The sequence below is a fragment of the Astyanax mexicanus genome, chromosome 25 (assembly GCF_023375975.1).
Source record: "Astyanax mexicanus isolate ESR-SI-001 chromosome 25, AstMex3_surface, whole genome shotgun sequence".
Lineage (NCBI taxonomy): Eukaryota > Metazoa > Chordata > Actinopteri > Characiformes > Acestrorhamphidae > Astyanax > Astyanax mexicanus.
This window is the reverse complement of record NC_064432.1, coordinates 500,455-522,983: the sequence shown is the minus strand read 5'-3', so window position 1 is coordinate 522,983 and position 22,529 is coordinate 500,455. Positions and strand designations below refer to the sequence as shown.

General features: G+C 37.9%; 3 protein-coding genes across 6 annotated transcripts in view; 1 reads left to right on the top strand and 2 right to left on the bottom strand.

Moving 5' to 3' along the window:
* Positions 1-3,146: 3,146 nt before the first annotated feature.
* si:dkey-37g12.1 (atrial natriuretic peptide receptor 2) lies at positions 3,147-10,627 on the bottom strand. Of its 2 annotated transcripts, none has more exons than XM_049472350.1 (5): positions 10,526-10,627; positions 10,334-10,391; positions 8,595-8,760; positions 7,405-7,544; positions 3,147-4,147 (listed from the first exon to the last, which is right to left on the bottom strand). In XM_049472350.1, exons 2-5 carry the CDS (start codon positions 10,376-10,378, stop codon positions 4,139-4,141), a joined length of 360 nt encoding a protein of 119 aa, XP_049328307.1. In that variant the 5' UTR covers positions 10,379-10,391; positions 10,526-10,627; the 3' UTR covers positions 3,147-4,138. The 2 variants fall into 2 exon arrangements, with proteins under 2 accessions (XP_049328307.1, XP_049328308.1); XM_049472351.1 differs by having other exon boundaries at positions 3,147-4,144.
* A 1,675-nt stretch (positions 10,628-12,302) lies between these two features.
* LOC111192084 (zinc finger protein 239-like) overlaps positions 12,303-22,529 on the bottom strand; it is a 28,970-nt gene continuing 18,743 nt past the window's right edge. The window contains exons 2-4 of the mRNA XM_049472322.1: positions 15,563-15,641; positions 12,729-12,833; positions 12,303-12,519 (exon numbers count right to left, since the gene is read on the bottom strand). Of these exons, the coding sequence (XP_049328279.1) occupies positions 12,475-12,519; positions 12,729-12,833; positions 15,563-15,641 (229 nt within the window). The 3' untranslated portion in view covers positions 12,303-12,474. The remainder of the gene's footprint in view (positions 12,520-12,728; positions 12,834-15,562; positions 15,642-22,529) is intronic.
* The window catches only part of LOC125787702 (zinc finger protein 501-like), a 41,547-nt gene continuing 37,400 nt past the window's right edge, over positions 18,383-22,529 (top strand). Inside the window, exons 1-3 of one of the 3 annotated variants that reach the window (XM_049472316.1) lie at positions 18,383-18,464; positions 19,203-20,210; positions 20,547-22,042. In XM_049472316.1, coding sequence (XP_049328273.1) covers positions 19,328-20,210; positions 20,547-20,785 — 1,122 coding nt within the window. In that variant the 5' untranslated portion in view covers positions 18,383-18,464; positions 19,203-19,327 and the 3' untranslated portion in view covers positions 20,786-22,042. Of the gene's footprint in view, positions 18,465-19,202; positions 22,043-22,529 lie in introns of those variants that run through there. The other 2 variants (XM_049472317.1, XM_049472315.1) reach the window with 2 other exon arrangements.

The following is a 22,529-nucleotide window of genomic DNA, read 5'->3' as shown; positions in this document are numbered from 1 at the left end:
AGTACGTGCACATTCACAACCTTCACAAAACAAGAAAACAACTGTTTTCAGCGCTAATATTTGTATGCACACACTTTTAAGGCACCCTCACACACACACACACACACACACACACTCCTAGACACACGCAAGCATGCAGCTACACAAACGAGGTGACAATGGTTTTCCGCTGAACAGCAGCTGTGTAGTTCCAGCACTGCTCTAAAATAAGCCTGTGTGAATCTGTGATTTCCACTTTAAGACTAAGGCATGCTGGCAGAGTTTGGAGCTAAGTAAACAGATGCCTGGTGTGCTGTGTGGATTCTGCAGACCTCATGCCACCAGGAAAAAGTGCCAATCACCCAGTAACATGTGATCCACTCTAGAGAGGAGGCAAATCCCTTTCCATATGGTAGATTGTGTGAGAACTCTGAAGGATTGTCGGTTCCAATGTTCCTCAAGCCTGGTCCTAAAGGAGTCCCAGTCCCATTGAATGCTAGGAAATGGATGGAGTACCTTTTTAATTTACATCACTATGAAATATATATATTCCATGCAATTGTACATTTTTCTCGGTAACTTTTTGCAGTATTGTTATCACTTATACCATCATCCTGCAGCCATAGGTGTTGCCTATAAGATTGAAGCCTCCAACTGTATTATCCTTAACACAATACCCATTCCAACTACCGTAATTTTCGGGCTATAAGGCGCACTTAAAATACTTATTTTTTCCCAAAAATCGTCATTGCGCCTTATAATGCAGTGCGCCTTGTGTATGGATTTTGCTTGTGTTTACTGACCTCGATTTTATGTGGTACACGGCGCTCTGTTGTGCAGAATTCCTCACCCACGCCAGAAAAAGATCCCCCTCTTGGGCTAGCGCGCGGTTACCTTTGACTGCCGTACTGCCTCTCGGCTGTGGTTCAGGGTAGCTAGTTTCCACTGTAGCTCCGTGGCCAGAACAAGGTGCCGGTAAACTTTCCTTTCCACCCGTTCTGGGGTAATAGCACAAACTGTTTCTTTTTAGCGCCCACTTCTAAGTAAAGTTAACCTCTTAACACGCGCTGGCCCACCGGCGGGCCAGAAATATTTAATATTTCATAACTGGCTGTGTTTCTGAATAGTTATGAACAGTTACAGGTTCAATATAGACATCCAATATACCATTTTAAAGCTTAGAATCTCTGCTTTTGAGCTATTTAGCCTATTTAGCGGAATATCCTTTCAGAAAATAAACATTTAGGGCGAAATATGCCTTGGTTATGATTTTAATAATTCATAACTCTCATATTTGCGTTTATCGTTCGTCCATATTTCATCGAATGCGGTCATGTCATACACCATTCGAACCGTCTGGCTCTCCGGATTCCAGAACTGTGCTTTTACTGTAGGATGTATGTTTCATGAATTAGAGCTGCGTCAGAGCGCATGTTTCCAGTAATAAAAGGCTCTCCTTTTGTCCTGGGGTAACCTCCGGTCACTGCCGCCACCCCCCGAACACACACCCGCGCTCAGCCACAGGTCCTACCTTCAAAACGCGTCCAGACTAAAGAGAATCCATCAATCCAGTCTCCTGTAATCCACAGTTATATCCAAACAGCGCTGGAAATCACTTCATCCAGAAATGAAACTTATCCAATCTTTATCTCTGTTTTAAAACCGTTTTATTCACCGAATTCGGCACAACACGCTATTATAGTCAGAAGCCTCGCGGAGTAATGCGGTACTTGCTGTGCTTCAACATAATATTATGGTCTGTCGGAGCGTTGCGGCTACCGTTGTCAGGAGCGTCGCGGAGTAATACGTACTTGCTGTGCTTGTTGATTTATTGCTCAGAGATGTTGTTATTTTTCACAGATATTGTGAAGGATTTATTGCTCAGAGTTATTGTTACTGATATAAATAAAGTTTCATTTAGTGCGCCTTATAATCCAGTGCGCCTTGTGTATGGACTAACACTAAAAATAGACCGTTCACTCATCGTGCGCCTTATAATACGGTGCGCCTTATAGTCCGAAAAATACGGTACTCCTTCTTGGTGTGTTTAGTTTTTTGTCTGTGAGAATATATATATATATACCTAAAGTTAAGTAGCTAGCTAGCTGAGGTGAAATTGATAGTTCGTTCAGGAAACCAGGAAGCTAGATAACTTCTTTAGCTACCAATTAAGGTGGAATTTTTTAAATAGTTAATTTTGCACTGCGTTTTTTTTTATTACTCCTGTTGTACCCTACTGCAATTAGATTAATATCTATGAATGTGTTTAAATGTGATGCATTTTAAGTAAAAATACCAAAACAACTGAACAAAAGGATATGCTTTCGTCTTTATTTTATTTCATTTTCACCATTTAATGTCATTAATACTAGGTTTAACACTTTAATAATGTAATATTTACTTTTTGTAGTGTGGGACCATATATATACTCCAAACGGTGTAAAATTAACACTTTAGGTTTTAGTGCTACAACACTAATGAGTTAATAAACAACACTAGCATGAGTAAATGGTGCACTGCATAGTGTCCTATTAACACTGAACATTTAACACTGCTATCTCACTTATGACCCAGTGACTGATCAGGCCACACCTGCAATCAATTACATACAGTATAAGTCCTTTATAAACACTGAAAATATATGTTTTTTCATGCCACCACTGTTTAAAGGCTTGTTTCAATGTCTATCATCACCTGCATTGGTTTGAGGGAGGCGGACATGGCGGTGAAACCCTCAATGTCACTGAAATAAACAGTGACGCATTCATAGGTCTCGACGCGGACCGTCTCCCAGCTATGAGCTGAGCAGCCACTGATCTAAAAATACAGGGAAAAGCCGAGAAGGATTTTAAAAGGTAGGCTTAAAAGGCGGGAGGACTTTGCTGGTTCGTCACGCAGAAGTGGAGTTGGGACAGGTGCAAGATCTGGCAACTTCACAACTTATTTTCTCCCACTGTGAGTGATTAGTGAGAGAGAGAGAGAGAGAGAGAGAGAGAGAGAGAGAGAGAGAGAGAGAAAGAGAGAGAGACAGTTGCTTCAACCTAGACACTGCCACTGCTTGGCATATTTATGACATGGTACCAGTGGTTTTAAATTAATGTGCAGTACTGAATACAGAAAAGCACTGCCAATAGAATAGTAATTCATAAGTAAGTGTTGGGACAGTATGAAAAATAAATATTTTATTTCATTGCAGGCATCATAAACCCAATTTTCTGACTGCATTTTAGGCTTGTAAATACATTAAAAACAGGTGATTGTAATCTTGATTTGATACAAAACCATTTAAAGGTAAGGGTACAAGTTTAAATACATAGTTAGATTTACAAATATCACTTACAACTGTGTAATTACATAGTGGAAGTGTGAACTTTTGTTAGATTAATTTTAATCAGTAATACATTTTTTTGGAAGTAATGGGCACATTGAGGTCTTTACTAAATACAAAAACAAGCATGCAGACTCTTATTAGCAAGTCCAAACAAAGGATATGGAACTGTCATGGTATGGGCTCGTGCCAGTACACTTCTGTGATGCAGCATTAATGCAGAAGCGTCTTTTCAACAGGACAATGCAAAACCACATGTTGCACACATTATAAAAGCATGAACGTGCATGAAAAGGGTATGGGCTTTGGACTTTCCTCTGGACTGTAGACACAGAGCTAGAGCTAGAGAGAGAGAGAGAGAGAGAGTACAGTAGATCATGATGCTGTTTCTCCATCAGCAGCCGGAGTCTGAGAGAGAGAGAGAGAGAGAGAGAGAGAGAGAGAGAGAGTACAGTAGATCATGCTGCTGTTTCTCCATCAGCAGCCGGAGTCTGAGAGAGAGAGAGAGAGAGAGAGAGAGAGAGAGTACAGTAGGTCATGCTGCTGTTTCTCCATCAGCAGCCGGAGTCTGAGAGAGAGAGAGAGAGAGAGAGAGAGAGAGTACAGTGACGAGACCCGGGAGAAGCATCTCATCAGCATACTTTACTCAGAGCATGTGCGTGTGTATGTGTCACAGACAGGATGTGATGAGGTTACCGTGGCAACATCTGTGCAAGGAGGCCCTCAGCCTTCTTCTTCTCCTCCATCGGCTGAGCTGTTCTCTCGCTCACCACCTCCTCCAGATTACAGGCGTACTGCTCCAGACGTGACAGCAGGTCATCAAGGATGTTCTCACTGCTTCTGAAACACACACACAAACACACACACACACAAACACACACACACACACACAAACACACACACACACACAAACACACACACACACACACACACACTTCAAGGTGAGCTTGCAAACACTGGGAAACACACCCAGCTCTATAGAAGCATCAGGGTTGTTTTGACAGTTGCAGTGTTCAGGTAGGAATTCTATATGGAAATGTAGTTCTGGAGCTCGTCCTCGCTGTCAGATCTGAGATCAGAATTTTTTACACTGCTACTTTTCACATTTCACGTCAGAAAATATACCTGATGAGGTTCATTAATAACCCTCTATGTCATGACATTGCTCATAAAAAAAATTAATAAAAATGAAAAAAAATATATATATATATAAATATATATAGTTTTACAATGCATGTCTCTAATACAATTAAGAATATAAGTGAGTTCAGGAGGGTTTTATCTGGGAATAGAGTAATCCGCTCGGCTCTGCAGCCTGTGACCTCGAGGCAGCCCTCAGGGGCGGGGTTATTTAAATGAGTAGGCTGTCTCTCCACAGTCTTTCTCCCTCCTCTGGTCTCTACTGCGCTCTACAGACTCGGGTATCAGGATCACCAACATGGAGGAAGATTTTGGCTTCATTTTAATTAAATGAATGGGAACGGCGACACAGCGTCCATCTTTTTTTACAGTCTCTGGTTTTATCCAATTATCTGAATATATAAATGAGTAAGAACACAGATTGTCATCTTCTAAATGGTAGTGTTACTGCAGATAAGCGACGTTTACATCACTTAGTGCTTTTGTGACAGAGCTGTCCTGTATGAAATGAAGGAGAGTGATTTCAGTCAGGGGACATTACCAGAATATGAGCTATTTTAAGAGGCTGAATTATTATAAATTTTCTTTTCTTCCTTCTTTTTCTTTTTTTTTTTTTTACCACTGAAGTGCATAGAAACTGCATTAGCTCATATGAAATACCAAGACTGGCCTGTGATTGGCCGGGGCACTTGAAATCTACCAGCCGTGTTTACTGGGAAAAGCAAAACAAGGTTAAAGATTAATAAAAGAATGTTTTAATATTTGAGTGCAGCCCTCTCTCTCTCTCTTTTACTCTCTCTCTCTCTCTGAGTCTTTCGCTCTTGCTCACTTTCTCTCTCTCTTTTTTACACTCTCTCTCTCTCTCTCTCTCTTTTACTCTCTCTCTGAGTCTTTCACTCTTGCTCTCTCTCTCTCTGAGACTTTCGCTTTTGCTCTCTCTCTTTTTTACTCTCTCTCTCAATCTTTCACTCTTGCTCTCTCTCTCTCTCTCTCTCTCTCTTCGAGTCTTTCTCTCTCTTGCTCTCTCTCTCTGAGTCTTTCGCTCTTGCTCTCTCTCTCTCTCTCTGTGTCTTTCACTCTTGCTCTCTCTCTCTCTCTCTCTCTGAGTCTTTCGCTCTTGCTCTCTCTCTCTCTCTCTCTCTCTCTTGCTCTCTCTCTCTGAGTCTCTCTCTCTCTGAGTCTCTCTCTCTCTCTCTTGCTCTCTCTCTCTGAGTCTTTCTCTCTCTCTCTGTCTCTCTCTCTCTCTCTCTGAGTCTTTCGCTCTTGCTCTCTCTCTCTCTCTCTCTCTCTCTCTCTCTCTCTCTCTCTCTCTCTCTCTCTCTCTCTCTCTCTCTCTCGGGCAGTAGGATGAATGTGTGTGGTGATACTGTGTGACAGTGTGTGTGTTCTTTGCTGCGTGTCACTGCTCCCCTCGGGGAAGCCCATCACACTGCGTGTTTGTGTAGCTGATTAAAGTGCCGTCATCCCTAAGTGTTATTAATGACAGTCTGTACCCCCCCCCCCCACCTTACTCCTGTACTGTATTTTAATACCGACACCACATCCCCCCCCACCCCCGCCACACACACACACACACACACACACTATTTTTCAGCACACTTACAGAGCTCTACAACTGAAAATAAGAACTTAAACAGTATAAACTTTGTAAAAGTTAATACATTAGGGTCAAAAGGTCAAAAGTCAAAGGTAATGTCATTACGTCTAAATTCTTTTACAGACCTACAGAAGCCTTTCTTTTAAAGTCTAGATCAGGAGAGTATATTTTGATATTTTGATGTTTTGAAAAGCTAGCTTCCCCCAACCTATGAGATACAATTTATTAAAACACATTTAGAGCCAGACACAGATCTCTGCTCATCTACTGCTGGTGTTTGAGGGGGTTTGTGTTGACCTTCATCTAAACAAACTTGAGAGGCTACTAAGCTGTACAGCACAGACACCTAGTTCAGTAATTGGCCACCTTGGGAATTGATTGCAACTAAATTGCACAAAAAGAGAGGAAAATAAATTAAGCATCTATTCGAAAATTGAAGTGTTGAGTGTAGAAATCAAAGGAAATTTTGAATTTAATATTCAGATGGTGTTTCTGGGCATGACAGAGAAAAAACATGTGCAATGAGAAGAAGAAAGTATTATTTATATGTACATTATTTATATATATTCTAATCCCGTACATAATTCTGCAGTTTCTCAGTGTTTTTGTTGTATTTTGCGGCTAGCGCGAGCGCTTTAAACAAGAACTAACACCACGGACCACGAGGTGCCGCGCGCTGCTGCTGCTGTGCCGAATCCGACTCCCTGCTGAATCCGACTCCGCTTCTCAAACAGAATCGGCACAACACTGCCCGCTGTACAACTCCGGGAATGAAAACAGCGCTTATAAATGAATTAAACACAAAAATGAGGGAATTCTATCAGTCATTTCAGTTCGTTTTAGTTAGTTTAATAAACACACAATACAGTTCCAGTTAGTTACGTTTTATCCTTTTAATTATCGTTTTTATTAGATTCAGTTAACACAAATGTTTTTTAACTTTCAGTTTTCGTTATTTGGTTCTTTTTTAAAAACAATAATAATTGGTTACTTAGCAATATTGTGATTATCACACCAGAGCTTTATATAAAATAAAAATATAATTAAAAAACAGATGCCTACACCTCTAAATATTCTCTGGAGCCCGACACGACCCGATTTCGACCTGGGGTCAGGTCGGGTTCGGGCAGAGAATCTGAGCTCTAGTTGGGAGGCTGAAAAACAACAGAGCTGCATAATGAACGATCAGCAGAGAATCACAGAGAAACGGAAGCTCCGCCGCCTCGTCTCTCCGTCACTCAGAGCTGATCAGGAACAGCATTCCTGAGAGCCTCCTGAGTGCAGTCATCATACACACAAGACTTTAAAAGCACAACCAGCTACAGCCTGAGCTCACACACACACACACATACACACACACCTCTGGCCCCCAGAGAGCTGCTGGGGATGTAGAAGGGTCCTCGGCGGTACACCACTTCCTGTGCGATGATGACAAAACTCTACACATCCCCCTTCTGAGTGCCATTAGCTTCAGGATTTCAGGAGCCCTCCACAACAGCGCTGAAAGAGAGGAGAGGAAGAACAAACAAGCATGCACACACCCCAAAAAAACGCCTGTCCTGAAGGAAATAACGACTAGTCTCAAAGATACCCCCTAAAACAATGAAACTGGGACAATGGTTATAATGGTTATATATTAATGCTGCATATACTGTACATATAGACAGTGTGTGCCTGTATACAATGAAGTACTAATGAAGCTGCATTTTAATACTAATATTTTGTCTGGCCAACTTAATTTCAATACTATATGTTTGTGTCACAAACTTTTTTGAACTGTATTTCAGGTCTGGAATGCAGGAATTGATGTATATTAATAAAATAAGTGAATTTGACAAAACATGAAATATATTGGGTTCATATTGCCTCAAATTAAAGTCAAAGGTAATGTAAAATATAGTAATTGTCAGGGTGAGGTGTAGGGAAGACATAGAGACGGACGTAAGTGCAGGTAAGAAAGAAATTTAATAAATATATATAAATAAACAAAGAAACGAGAAACAAGTAAACATGTAAACATATAATAGATAGGGATATATATATATATATATATAAGGAACTGAAAATAGATAAACAAATAACCAAAAAACAAAACAAACGAGATAAACTAAAGAACATAAACTAAACCAACTAGGGACAGTAAGAAACAAACTAAACAGGGCAGGGAAATATATACAATAAATAAACTAAGAAATAAATAAGGAAAAAACAGAGAAAAACACAGAGCAAGGAGAGGACGTGACAGTAATAAGTGCAAAGCACTTAAAGGAAATGTCGTTATTATGTATATGCAAGAGGGAAATATGAAAGTGGACCATCTAAAAGCACATAAAGGCAGCATTAATAATGTATCTGGGAAGTCATTTTTCTCTATTTGTCCTCAGTCATGGTACAATTACTGCATCTCTACAGTTCACTGGAAAATATTTGGCGTTAAATTCCAAAATTCCCAAATGCGAATAAAAAGAGAGGAAGAGAGACGAGACTTAAAGTAAACATTAGTCATTGCTGCTGTTCAAGATGTGATATTTTATTAGAATGTGCACTCACAGGTCCAGTGGTCCTGGCTCGAGTTGTCCCTTGAGCTCCCAGAGTGTCTCTCAGCACTAAGCCCGAAGTCAGGGACCTTTAGGACAGAGGGACTGTCCACTACACAGCTGAAGGAGGACAAGCAGCCGTGGGAACGCAGGGCGCTGCAGTGCAGGTAGTCGATACCCTGTAATGAAGGGGTCAAACTGTTCAAAAGGTTGGAATTGCTGTTTTTGTTTTTTCAAATAAAATGTAAATAGAAAGCTCTTTTAAAACTTTATTTTATGATATACTTTTGTGTTTTCACTAACAGACTTCTTAGATTGCTTTGAGTATTATTGTGTACACAACAGCCAGTGTGGGGGAGCTCATTTTTATGCTCTACATTAAAAATATTAGGCTTATAAATTTACTCATTTTTCTACCTCTTCACAAACTCGAATTATGTTTTCGATCTGACAGATACAAGCTGAACAGGACTAGGACATTAATGTTAGCTAATCAAGCTTTAGAATCTTTTTTTTTAACAAAAGACTGATTTAACGTAAATTCATGACAGCACTGAAGGGGTAAATATATGACTAGAACTGCACTGCTGAGGTAAATTCATGCTTATATTAGCTCTGTTCATTAATCATTAATAATCAGTTATAACACATACATAGAAAGGGCAACAATGGCCTGTTGTTTGCCAGATAGTGAAAACCCACAGCCATCTATATTGTTGTTATTTCTACGCATGTGTTATAACTGATTATTAATGATTTTTAAGGCATTTGCGACCTAATTAGTAACCATTAATAAACTCATTGTAAACCATTTATAAACCCTTTATAAAGGTAGTCTTATTTTAAAGTGGTACCCTTAATATTTTTAATCTACCACCAGACACACCAACAAACACATTGCATTTACCTCAACAGAGCTAATATAAGCATGAATTTACCTCAGCAGTGCAGTTCTAGTCATATATTTACCCCTTCAGTGCTGTCATGAATTTACGTTAAATCAGTCTTTTGTTAAAAAAAAAGATTCTAAAGCTTGATTAGCTAACATTAATGTCCTAGTCCTGTTCAGCTTGTATCTGTCAGATCGAAAACATAATTCGAGTTTGTGAAGAGGTAGAAAAATGAGTAAATTTATAAGCCTGTAAACTGTAAACCATTTATAAACCCTTTATAAAGATAGTCTTATTTTAAAGTGGTACCATGTTAAGTGTACAATAAATATTTTTGTAATTATTTTGCAACTTTTTGTACTACTTGTTTGAACAAATAATACAAAAATACAGATTAGGGTAATTTAGGGTATGTTATTTATTCAAGGGTGAAAAATATCACAAATGTAATAAAAACCTTGGTATGTTCCTTACTAATAAAATGTAATAAGTTACTAATGCTATACTTTAAACTCGGGTTCTACTCGTAACTACATGAGGATTCAAGCAAAAATTAGGTATAGCACATGCTATACACATATACACAAGCTATAAAGCAAGCCTGCTCACACACACACACACACACACACACATTTGCAGTTGTGAAGCTGTAGTGTCAGGGCTGTTTTCCTGTGAGAGAGGTCAGAATTTTCCTTAGCTTGGAGTGTGCATTCCTGCGAGCAGTTTCTGGTTGCGAGTGGCAGTGAAGGAGATATTTATGATTAATCAGGGGATTTCAGATGGGTTTTTGGTTAGACCAACTTTTCCAACATCTTGTCAACGCACACATGCACATAAACACACACTGAGTGGTTGTGTTTACCTTCACATTTGAAGCTTCAGTCTTCAGTAGTTTTAATGGATTCATTCTTTAAAATGTCCTGCAGAAATAAAGAGGAGAGGTTCTGTCAGCTCTGTCATTTGATTGATGCATTTCGTCCTGTAAAACTATTAGCACTTCATGATGAGATTATGTCTGGAGAGTGCTTAGTGGTTATAAAATGAGGTGTAAAACCTGCAGACTTTCTTTTGGGCAGTATTCAGTCAGGATTACAGGCTGAGGAGGGTCCAGACAGGCTCCGATAAACTTACAGATGTTCTGGTGGCTCAGATCTCCGCACTGGAAAGCAGAAAAATACACCTTTTGGAAAACATGGTCAGTCACACTGCAAAAAACTAAATCTTAGCAAGTGAAATTTTGTAAATTTCAGGCAATAAATCTTATTTTCTTCTCTGATAAGACTTTTTGTCTTATTAAGCATTGTGTGTAAGTGTTAGATTATTTTTCATATTTTAGGAATTTATTTTAAGTAATTTGAACTCGAAATAAACACAATCAAGCAGCAATCAAGTTATTCTGATTCTTGTGTCCAAAAACAGTGACTTTTTTGCTTGATTTAGGTGTTTCTTCACACATTTTGAGACTTTGCCATTGCTTTTTGTAAGAAATCTTACTAAGACAATTTTGCTTACCCCATTGGCAGATTTTTTTGCTTAATATACATATATTTGTCTTAATTTGCATATATATTTTTTTCTAGTTTTTGTCAATGGATTTTTTGCAGTGCAGTCTTGCTCCAGATGAACTACTGACACACTAACAAAAATAAATGATGACTTTATTTATATGCATGTCTGTACATGATCTGCAAATCTGCAAATGTTGACATCATGCAGTTGTGTCTCAGGCAGACTCTCAGGTGCTACTTTTGGATAGTGTACCTCCTGGTGAGAGATCGCTAACTGCTAGATATGCCTCTACGATGCACTTAAAGACATTTTTAGCAAAGCTGACAGGTTTTGAGAGAGTGCACATCCTCGGAGCAGGGGTGTCCAAACTACGGCCCGCGGGCCATTTGCGGCCAGCGAGGTATTTAAGAAATAGAATGAAAGTTGGCCCGCTGTTAAGCAGGTTTTTATAATGTGAGATTCAAAGTTTGAACGCTAGGTGTCAGAAACGGGCCAAAGAGTCTAAAAGCGGAGAGAGTGCGCATTTCTAGCTCAGAAAAACGGGCCAAAGAGTCTAAAAGTTGCCGTAATTAAGGAGTTTAATATTAAGAGACATCATGAAATTAAACATCAATTTGAAAAATCTTAGTTTACACAACACTGTTAAAGATAAAGATAGTAAGTCAAGTAAAATGGTGTGTAAATGAAAGTAATCAGGGAAAATGTATTATTTAAAGTGGTTTATTTCATTATGTGTTTTATCACAGAGTCTGTGGCCCCTGACTTCAAATATATTTCTCCTTCTGGCCCCCAACAAAAAAAGTTTGGACACCCCTGCTGTAGAGCGACACACTGCTCCAACTGCTGGTGTGATGATCTGGGAAACCATTACATACAATAATTGGTCATTCTTAGTAGTGATATGAGGGACACTAACAGGTCAGCAATTTGTGCATGGACATCCTGCAGCCACATGCGTTGGCTGTCATGACAGGGCTCCCAACTTGCATTTTTTTCAGCAGGACCCAAACAAGGGTTTTAGCAAGGGTTTTACAGGAACCCAGATTTACGCCAGATTAAAACCCTTCTTGAACTGCCTGTTCACCAGATTTATTGCTAATTGAGCATTTTTACCACCTCAAAACAGGTAACATGACAAGAAATGTTTTCCTTAAACAATTGTCTGTAATAAAATAATATATAAAGTGTAGTGTATTTCACAGTAACATTATTTTACACTGTAATTAAACAACAAAAATATTTTTTAATATTTAAAACTTGTTATCTGAAATAGCAGTGTACTATGCTTGATACCACAGAAGAAACACACTTGTTTCAATAACGAATGTAAAGATTCTTCTTTGATTTAAAGTTTCCTCAACGATCCTTCATGGAAACATTCAAATAATCCTTCGTCTCAAGTTTTAAATGTGTAAATTATCTATTCATTATTTCAGAATGTGAACAGTGATGTTTAAGTGAGCTTCACTCGCCTGTTTGAGGTCAGTCAGCAGGTCATTCTTCACATTCAAAAGGTGAACACAGCAGATCTCCAGTCTCCTTAATCAAACGCAGGCAGAGAGAAGGGCACAGTTATGGCACGCTACATTCATTCAGCGCTTAACTGCGTTACCTTCCCTGTAGGATGAAACTGCTTCTGTGTGGCCTTTTGTACAACAGACAGATACATGAGGTCAAGGCTGCCATATGGCTTAATGTTAACTGATGCAAAAAGTAGCAGGAAGAAAGGTCAAGGCTTATAGACTCACATTATAAACTGCAGTGCAGTGGGCTGAGGGCCCGTCCTTCATGCCGATGCCGCAGATGATGGACTCCAGTGAGGCTTGTAGAGACTTAGATCTGGAGAGCTGGGCCTGGTGGGTGCAAGAACATGATCTGAATGGAAAAAGTAATTGTCCTAATAGGAGCTAGTAGCGAAAGCAGTTATTTAAGGCAGATTGAAATGTTTGCAAATACGTCAGCTAACTGAACGCTGCTAATACGACCGCACGAGGACGGCATAATCATTACCAGCAGATGCTAAACCACAAGCTGTGACATAAACAGATGACCATGCAGTGTGACTTGGCATTAAAAGTAATGGACAATACCAACAGAATTACGTGACACGGAGCACACACAGACACAGTACTTATCATACTAGACGTCCTGGAGAAGACATATGAGCTACACAGTATGTCCAAAGGTTTGTGGACACGCCTCTTTATTAGTAAACTCTGCTCCATTAGGGGGAGTCATTGCTGATCTCCATACCAAATCCTTGTCAAAAAATAGGAGGCTGTTAAAGGTATGTATATCGGGTCAAGGATGCAATAAGTTTGCACTTATTGTTTGCACTATATAAGCTAGACCTAGAAAAGTTCTATTTTTATTTTTTATTCTTATTCTTATTTCTATTTCTTAATAGAATCAGTGTGTGAGAGAAACCAGTCTGTTAAGTTTGCGTTACATGATTTTGAATTTTTTTTTTAACGTTTTCTTTAAAATTTTATTTTTAAATCTCATCTCATCTCGTTCTCGTGAACCCAGTATCCCAGTGTCTCGTCTCGTCTTGTGATATTAGTGTCTCGTCACACCCCTACTGATTAATTAAAGCTCATTCTAACTACTGAATAGCACACTGACATGTCAAGTGTTAAACTGTGGGTCAGTGGGTGGGTGTTAGATGGATGGGACACATTCCTTGATTCACATTGTCACAGGAGTCCCGGAAATACATAAAAGAAGGCATTAACACCCACAGTGGACAGTGCAGTGGGTGGTAAAGACTAAAATTGTCCATGCGATCAGTCAAATGACATTTCTGCGCAGTTATTCTCAACCTCTAGTGTTCCTAAGCTTCCCTGGGACATGGCAAAAGTAAAAAGTCACGGTACATGATACTAGTGGGACTACCTGTCCCATGACTTCTGGCATGTCAGTGTACTTTGCAAAAAACCTGAATTCCTTTTTACCAGATTATGAAAGAAACTTTAAAAGATAAAGAAATAACATTATTAAACAATAAAAGAATATGCTTTAATGTAAATCAAATCTCTTTTTATAATCTTACATTGTATATTAAATGTCTGTGGCAGAGAGAAGCAAGGAAGAAGAGACAGGCGTACACATGCCATCAAATAAATCTAGAATCACCGACTGAAGTCTGAAAGTCATTTTATTGCACTGTTTACTCTTATGTAAGTTAATAAGGAGGAGATTTACTTTATATCCCTGGTATCTACAGCCCAGCAGTACTGGGCACAAGTCAGAGACCACCTATCACTTATTTACAGCACAATCCTTTATCAGTGTTGAGGTCTGCACTATCGGCCTGCTCAGCTTATTGTTCTGTTATTCTGAAAAAAAAAAAAAAACAGAAGCTTCTTTCTTTAATTCTATTCTAATCTTTCGTTTCTGTTTTTTTTCTTAGTAAAAGCTTCTTCTTGATCATCCCACATCCAGTCAGACCAACAGCCTTGAGTTGTCATCTGACAGTAAAACATTTTAATCTAAGGATAAAGTGGATTTCTTCTCTTGATGATGGAAGAATTAAGTGCTTTTAATTTGATGGTCTATTAATTCGTTCATAGTTCTTAGTGGTCCCTCTTTCTCTGTATATTTCAGGGGTGTCCAAACTACGGCTCCTTTTTTGGAGCGGCCCGCGAGGTATTTTAGAAATAGAATGAAAGTTGTCCCGCTGTTAAGCAGGTTTTTATAATGTGAGATTCAAAGTTTGAACGCTAGGTGTCAGAAACAGGCCAAAGAGTCTAAAAGTGGAGAGAGTGCGCATTTCTAGCGCAGAAAAACGGGCCAAAGAGTCTAAAAGCGGAGAGAGTGCGCATTTCTAGCACAGAAAAACGGGCCAAAGAGTCTAAAAGCGGAGAGAGTGCGCATTTCTAGCGCAGAAAAACGGGCCAAAGAGTCTAAAAGCGGAGAGAGTGCGCATTTCTAGCACAGAAAAACGGGCCAAAGAGTCTAAAAGCGGAGAGAGTGCGCATTTCTAGCGCAGAAAAACAGGGCAAAGAGTCTAAAAGCGGAGAGGATGCGCAGTTGTAGCACAGAAAAACGGGCCAAAGAGTCTAAAAGTTGCCATAATTAAGAAGTTTAATATTTAGAGACATCATGAAATGAAACATCAATTTGAAATATCTTAGTTTACACAACACTGTCAAAGATAAAGACAGTTAGTCAAGTAAAATGGTGTGTAAATGAAATAATCAGAAAAAATATTATTTAAAGTGGTGTATTTCATTATTTGTTTTATTATAGAGTCTGTGGCCCGTGACTTGCATTCATCATTGGGGATATCCACACATATTAGGACATAAAGTATGTATATTTTATCAACCCATATCTGGGTTGTCAGGGAGGCTTTTATAATGTGTGAATGCCATTTATTATAATTACTAATCTTTCCATTCCTCAAAACATCATAATAATCATAATATTTCAGATCCGCTAGACCATTAATGCTAATGTACCATTTTTAGACATTTTCCTGAGTAGAAAGTAATATAAGATAGGATAACATGCAAGACAGTACAGAACAGAGCAGTGATAACAGCACAGTATCAGATTTCGTAGGATAAAGCTGCATTACCTGTAGAGAACACCTATTTCCAGAGATCCTGTGGCAATCAGGCTTACAATAAGGCCCACAGCGATGAAAAATCTTCCCTCTGCAAGAACACATCACATTCATACGATGTAACGCATTAAGCAAGGTTTGGCATCCGTGTGCTAATAGGGGGAAAGCTCAGAAGGAATGGACCCTATTCTGGAAACAAAGGCTAGCCAGAGGTAAGAGTGTGAGAAGAATGAGCATGATGAACGATATGCTTGCAGTGCAGATAAGAGGATTTAGACCACTTGCGTAAGCCTTTTCACATTTTCCCTGCTTGGGATGTCGCTAAATTGCTGAATAATAATTAAAAAAGGTATAAAATCTGGTTTCTTACATTAACTTTGACTTTATTGATTTATTGCGATCAGAATGAATCCAAAAGATTCCTATTTTGGTCTAGAGAACACCAGAGAGAGCATTTTATTTGTTAATATGCTTTATTTTTTAGTTGTTGCATAAGACTCTCATATACAGTATATACTGTATATAAATGAAGGCTTGAAAAGCAGTCTATAGACAGTCTAACTAAAATGCTGTTGACTGTATAAGCGTATACAATGTACAAACACACAAATTAAAAAAGGTCTATTTTATCAATTTATGAACTGTATGGCATATGGGCATTAACTATGGAGATAATGGTACATTTTGACACAATGTGAACATATACACTGGTGTGTCAAAAGTCATGGTATAGCAGTAAGTAAATTGATCTTAGGCTTGATAGTGGGTGCCAGATGGAAAGGACATTATATGTGAATGCATTTAACATTTCAGAAATACTACAGAAGGCATTAACATCCACAGTATACAGTGCAGTAGGTTGTAATGATTGTGATCTGTGACATATGGCTAGAATTGTATAACAATCAATAAAGTTTTATGAAAATAGTCATTATATAAGCTTTTTTAGTAGTTTTTCCCCACATTTATATTTCCAGTTCCCATTAAGCAGCCAGAACTCAGTAGGAGTGGAAGACTCCTTAAAGACTATTGTGTGATTTTTTTAATGACACATAAAGAAACCAACAACATATTTTTGTAAAAAAATAACTATTGCCAACCCAAAAAATAAAAACATGATTTAAGAAGAACACTAACCACCTCAGAAACCCATTCAGACACTTACTATTGTGGGTTTTGGCCCAGTGTGATACACTGATATCTATAAACAGGGACAGTGACAAAGGTATACTGAATGGTGAAAACAGTAGTTTGAATGGCACTGAATTCTAAATGGAGGATGATATGCCCGTAACGCTGATAAAAGGGTTCAGTGTGGTTATGCAAGCTTTACATTTTTATTACTCACGTCTGCTTGCCGAAGGGTGGATGTGAATCAGGAAACAGTGGAAAAAAAAGTAAAGTCTATATTTCAGTAAAGCAGAGGCTCAGGTCTGGCAGGCATTATTGAATTATTCAAGGTGAGGTTATATTCTCCTTTCATTCTTCTTAGTCTCCTTCTCTTTTTAATCAGAAAGAAAGATAAAGAAAGAACAGAGGTCACGACCCAGTAAGAAAGTATTTCTCTCTCTCTCTCTTACTTTTTCTCTTTCATATATACACACATAATTACAAAAATGACTGAAAAAATGGCTTGAGGTAACACTGAACAAACCTGGATCTTTAGCTCCCCCTGCTGCTCATATTTTAACTTACCTTAGTGTTTACACTGTATGATCACCTAGCAATCAATATTAAAATAGATATTATAATTGTGCATGCTATAATTATGATATAACTAAGTGTCCGTTTCTGATTGTGTGCTTATATTCAAGAAAATGGACTAGATTTCAGTTTTATTGCATGACTTTTTGCGCTGGAATAAGTAGATGTATCATTATATTTTATACGTACAAGAACAATATAGTGTCCCATTATTTTTGCCATGTCCTATAGAGGCTAAAGAAAACTACAGGGGGACAGACTGACCTGTGGTGTACGTGTGTGCGGGGTCTGCTACATTAAATGTGGATGTGATTTCTGCAAGAGTTACTTGTTGCTTCACATGGATTATAATAGGCAGAGGCTCCTGGTCATGATCATTACCATTATTTCACTGCACTGTTCACTGTGGCTGTTAACATTCAATTTATTCCCCCGTGCATTAGTGACACAGAAGTGGACTGGAAGAATGATAAATATAAAATATAAATATATATATATATATATATATATATAGCATTTATCATTCTTTCAGTCCACTTCTTTACATAAATAAATAAATGTTGAAATAAGTATATTAATAAATGCACATATAAATGAATAAATAAATAAATATGTAAATAACTAAATACATGCATAAATAATTGTATAGGTAAATAAATACATTAATAATGACATTTCTTATATATATATATATATATATATATATATATATATATATATATATATATATATATATATATATATATATTTATTCCTTTATATGTGCATTTATTTATTTAAACATTTATGTATTTATTCATTTATTTATTTCAACATTTCCACATATCTTTTCATTTATTTATTTACCTTTACAATTATTTACACGTGTATTTATATATATATATATTTTTTTAATACTGTATTATTTACATTTCATGTATATATATGTATATATTTATATATACATGAAATGTAAATAATACAATATTATTAAATATTGTGATTGCTAAGCTATAATCAAACAAAGAAATAGTTCGCTATAAATCAATACAGGAATACAAAAGTGGAAAAAAATATATTTTTATTTATTTTATTTAGCATTTTTCCTATTGGTTTACAATGAATCCAGCCGGCCAATCGGGTGGCGGGTTGGAGAGAGGTGGGAATGCTCGCGCTCTCTTCGCTTCCAGCCTGCAGACAGGAGGATTCTCCGGCTGCATCGGTTTCAGTTGTAAGAAAACTCACGTTAAGCTTTTTCTCATATAAGTTTTGAATACCTAACCTAGCTTTAATTTATACGTTATAACTAGCTAACTTTGCTTCATATTATAAATAGCTAACACTTCCATGAAATGTTTCTGGTGATTAGTGTAAAACAGTAAGGCTATAAGCTTTGTGTTTTGTTGTCTGTCACTTAGACCTCATTGGGTAATGTTGTTTAATGTTGTTGATCTGTGATCCTCCGTGTTGTTTCAAGCTGGACAGCTAAAAAAACACAATCCATTCGCAAAATGTTTCCTCCTCCGGTCGTGAGAAAAATTGTGGCACTTGATAACACAGCAAGCATTCATCATTTAATCGTATTGTACATTACATTAAGTAAACAAAGCCGAACCGCACCGTTAGCCTGTCTCTGCCGTAGTATCCGTGTCCTCAAATCCCACAATGCAATGCAAAATTACAACAAGAACCTGATTTCAGCTTTAAAATATCCTAGCTAGAATAAAGTTTAATTTTGGCTAGCTACGTAAAGTTACCAGCTTATTGTTTAACCGTGTAGCTGATGTTAGCTAGCTAAAGTTACCATTGTTTTGTTTAAACAAGTAGCTAACGTTAGCTAATATTTAATAAAAGCGAAGGTTTTCCAGTAGTTTTGTCCATATAATGTAACTGATTTAGGTCATGCTCTTCAGGTTATTGACTCACTTTTATTTTAATACTAAACTTTTTCTTTGTTTTTTTTTTTCAGAAATGAAAATATTCCAGAGTTTCTTCTGAAATTTATCACCACAAACAACCAGGATATTTAACTGAGAGCAATGTTAAGCTGCTGGAAGAGGTGAAGCACAAGACAACCAGAAAACTCTTCAGTACATGCAAAAATTGTTTTCTACATGTAACAGACAAATGAAGGCAAGTCCCGTCATGGAGAAACATCACCACTCTGTCAAGAGTTTTACTGCACAGAGTGATCTCAAAAAACACCAGCGCGTTCACACAGGAGTGAAACCGTACCGCTGCTCAGACTGTGGAAAGAGTTTTACTACACCGAGTAATCTCAAACTGCATCAACGCATTCACACAGGAGAGAAACCGTATCAATGCTCAGACTGTAAGAAGAGTTTTATTAGACAGAGTTATCTCACAAAACACCAGCTCATTCACACAGGAGAGAAACCATATCACTGTTCAGACTGTGGAAAGAGTTTTAATCAAGAGAGTAATCTCAAACAGCACCAGCGCATTCACACTGGAGAGAAACCGTATCACTGTTCAGACTGTGGGAAGAGTTTTAATCAAGAGAGTAATCTCAAACAGCACCAGCGCATTCACACTGGAGAGAAACCATATCACTGTTCAGACTGTGGGCAGAGTTTTACTTCACATGGTAAACTCAAAAAACACCAGTGCATTCCCAAAGGAGACAAAACAAATTATTGCTCATTGTGTAAGACGTGTTTTAGTACACAGAGTGTTCTCAAAAAACACCAGCGCATTCACACTGGAGAGAAACCATATTATTGCTCAAAGTGTAGGAAGCATTTTACTACACATGGTAATCTCAAAAGACACATGCACTTTCACACTGATAAGAAACTATATTATTGCTCCAAGTGTAAGAAGAGTTTTACTTCAGAGAAAAATCTCAAAATGCACCAGCGCATTCACACAGAAGAGAAACCACATTATTGCTCAGACTGTGGGAACAGTTTTAGTACAATGTGTCATTTCAAACTGCACCAGCGCATTCACACTGGTGAGAAACCGTATCAGTGCTCAGACTGTGGGAAGAGTTTTGCTCAAATAGGTAATCTCCATCTACACCAGCACGTTCACACAGGAGAGAAACCATATCACTGCTCAGACTGTGGGAAGAGTTTTCCTCGCAATTCTTATCTCCAACTACACCAGCGCATTCACACTGGAGAGAAACCGTATCAGTGCTCAAAGTGTAATAAGTGTTTTACTACACAGAGTAATTTCAAAGTGCACCAACGTGTTCACACTGGAGAGAAACGATATTACTGCTCAGAGTGTGGGAAGAATTTTGCTACACAGCGTTGTCTCAAAAGACACCAGCGCATTCACACAGGAGAGAAACCGTATCACTGCTCAGACTGTGAGAAGAGTTTTACTACACAGAGTTATCTCAGAATTCACCAGCGTGTTCACACAGACGTGAAACCGCATCACTGCTCAGACGATAAGATCTTAATAATTGGAGTAGGTACCGGGGGGGATGGATCAGAATCAGGTGGATTGGTTCTCCCCAAAAATGATATTGTTCCTGCTCAGCTCAGCTGTACTATTAAAGAGGAGACGGACCACTGACCGCTGTGTGAATGAGAAATTTTTTAACGCCAATCATGAAGCCGTTCAGGGAGAAAGTTCTGCCTTTCGGGAGAAGCAGCCAATCAGCTTGCTGGTTTTGCAGAGCACGGAGGAAAGAGGGCTTTTTTTTTTTTAGTTTTGTCGTTAAAATGACGTTAAAATAAATCTGGATATATACTTTGATTTTTGGAACAAAAGGTAACTGAGCTAACCATGTAAACTGTGATGATGTTGTTTCTGATACCTGGTGTAAAAAGACTAGTCTCTGAATTAAAACACAGATCAAACCCATTGATAAAATGCAGCTTGGGACAGTCAGTTAGCTTAATTTAGGAATAGGATTGATAGGTAGTTAAGGTTTCAGAAAAAAAAAATGTATAATTTTCTACCTGCACTAATGTACCAGATCAGCTAATATTTGTTTTGTTTGTTTGTTTTTTGTTGTTCATTAGTGTATGTTTTGAGCAACTACACAGCAACTTATTCAGTAGTGTGACAATGTTTAAACAAATTTGTGAAAAGTATAAAGAGAAGGATAATGTTGCAAATGTAGTTTATTTTAATAGTTAAATTGTGAAACATACAGGATATATGAGTAATTCTGAGTTATTGTTTTTTTTGAGTGGAGTAAATGTAAATATACAAATATACAACAGAATTGACATGCCAATACATAGTAGTAAGAATAATAATATTAACCAAATGTTATTTTAAATATTAGGTGATAACTGATTGGTTTTTGTCTTATATGCTATAATTCAGAAATTGCACGCATAACCACGACCAGTGTATATGAACTAGGAGACAACAAGCTCTCTGAGTGAAGTGCCAGGAACCTCTCCTCAGATAGCAGTGCATGCCTGTTCTACACAAAGTAAAGTCTTATACAGGCCAGAAGATCTTTCCATCCACTCTTTCCTTCTCTTTCATTTTATCAGAGACTTTAGGGCGTTTAAGGACTGTTTGATCTGTACGTGATACAGGATACACGAAGACTGTTTGCTGTGTTTATGAAGGACACAGAGCTGAACAACACCATGATTAGAACTTGTTGCTCAGACGGGCTGGAGCTGATCACGTCATCAGAGCTGAACAACAGACTCTTAACTGGACACTGCTGACGTAGATATATTGATAGATTCTATCCAATTGCATTGGATCCTATTGATTTACGTTTTATTTACATAAATGTATAACTGCTTGTTGTGAATGTGTTGACCTATCAAGATTTAATTACACTATTTGTTGACTGGTTTATGAATTTTTACTCTTTTCTAATGTTCATTTATTTTCCTTCTATATATCTATCTGTAATGCTGAAACAAATTCTCCAGTAAACTCTAATAGATTTTAAATTCTAAACTTTGACTCAATGGTCATCTTTCTAGGTTCTCACATCCGAGTTTCATCTAAGTCATGCTGTGGTGAATTACCTTACACTACACAGACTACTCTCAAACACAGGAGAGAAACCATATTACTGTTCACTGTGAGAAGAGATTTACTGAACATCATCTCAAGAAACATCAGTGCATTCACACAAGAGAGAAATCTGTCCCAAATCTGTTCCACTGCCATAAAAAGTCCAAATACGTTTTAAAATCTGAAAACATAAAGAGACATAATTCACCTTGTAACTTTCAGTGTCCTTCTGGGGTGTTGTTCTTCCTCCTGAAAGAAGGAGAACCCCCACTCCCTAAAGGTCTCCACACAATTACCTATTAAAGAAAAGGAGTATGGCATC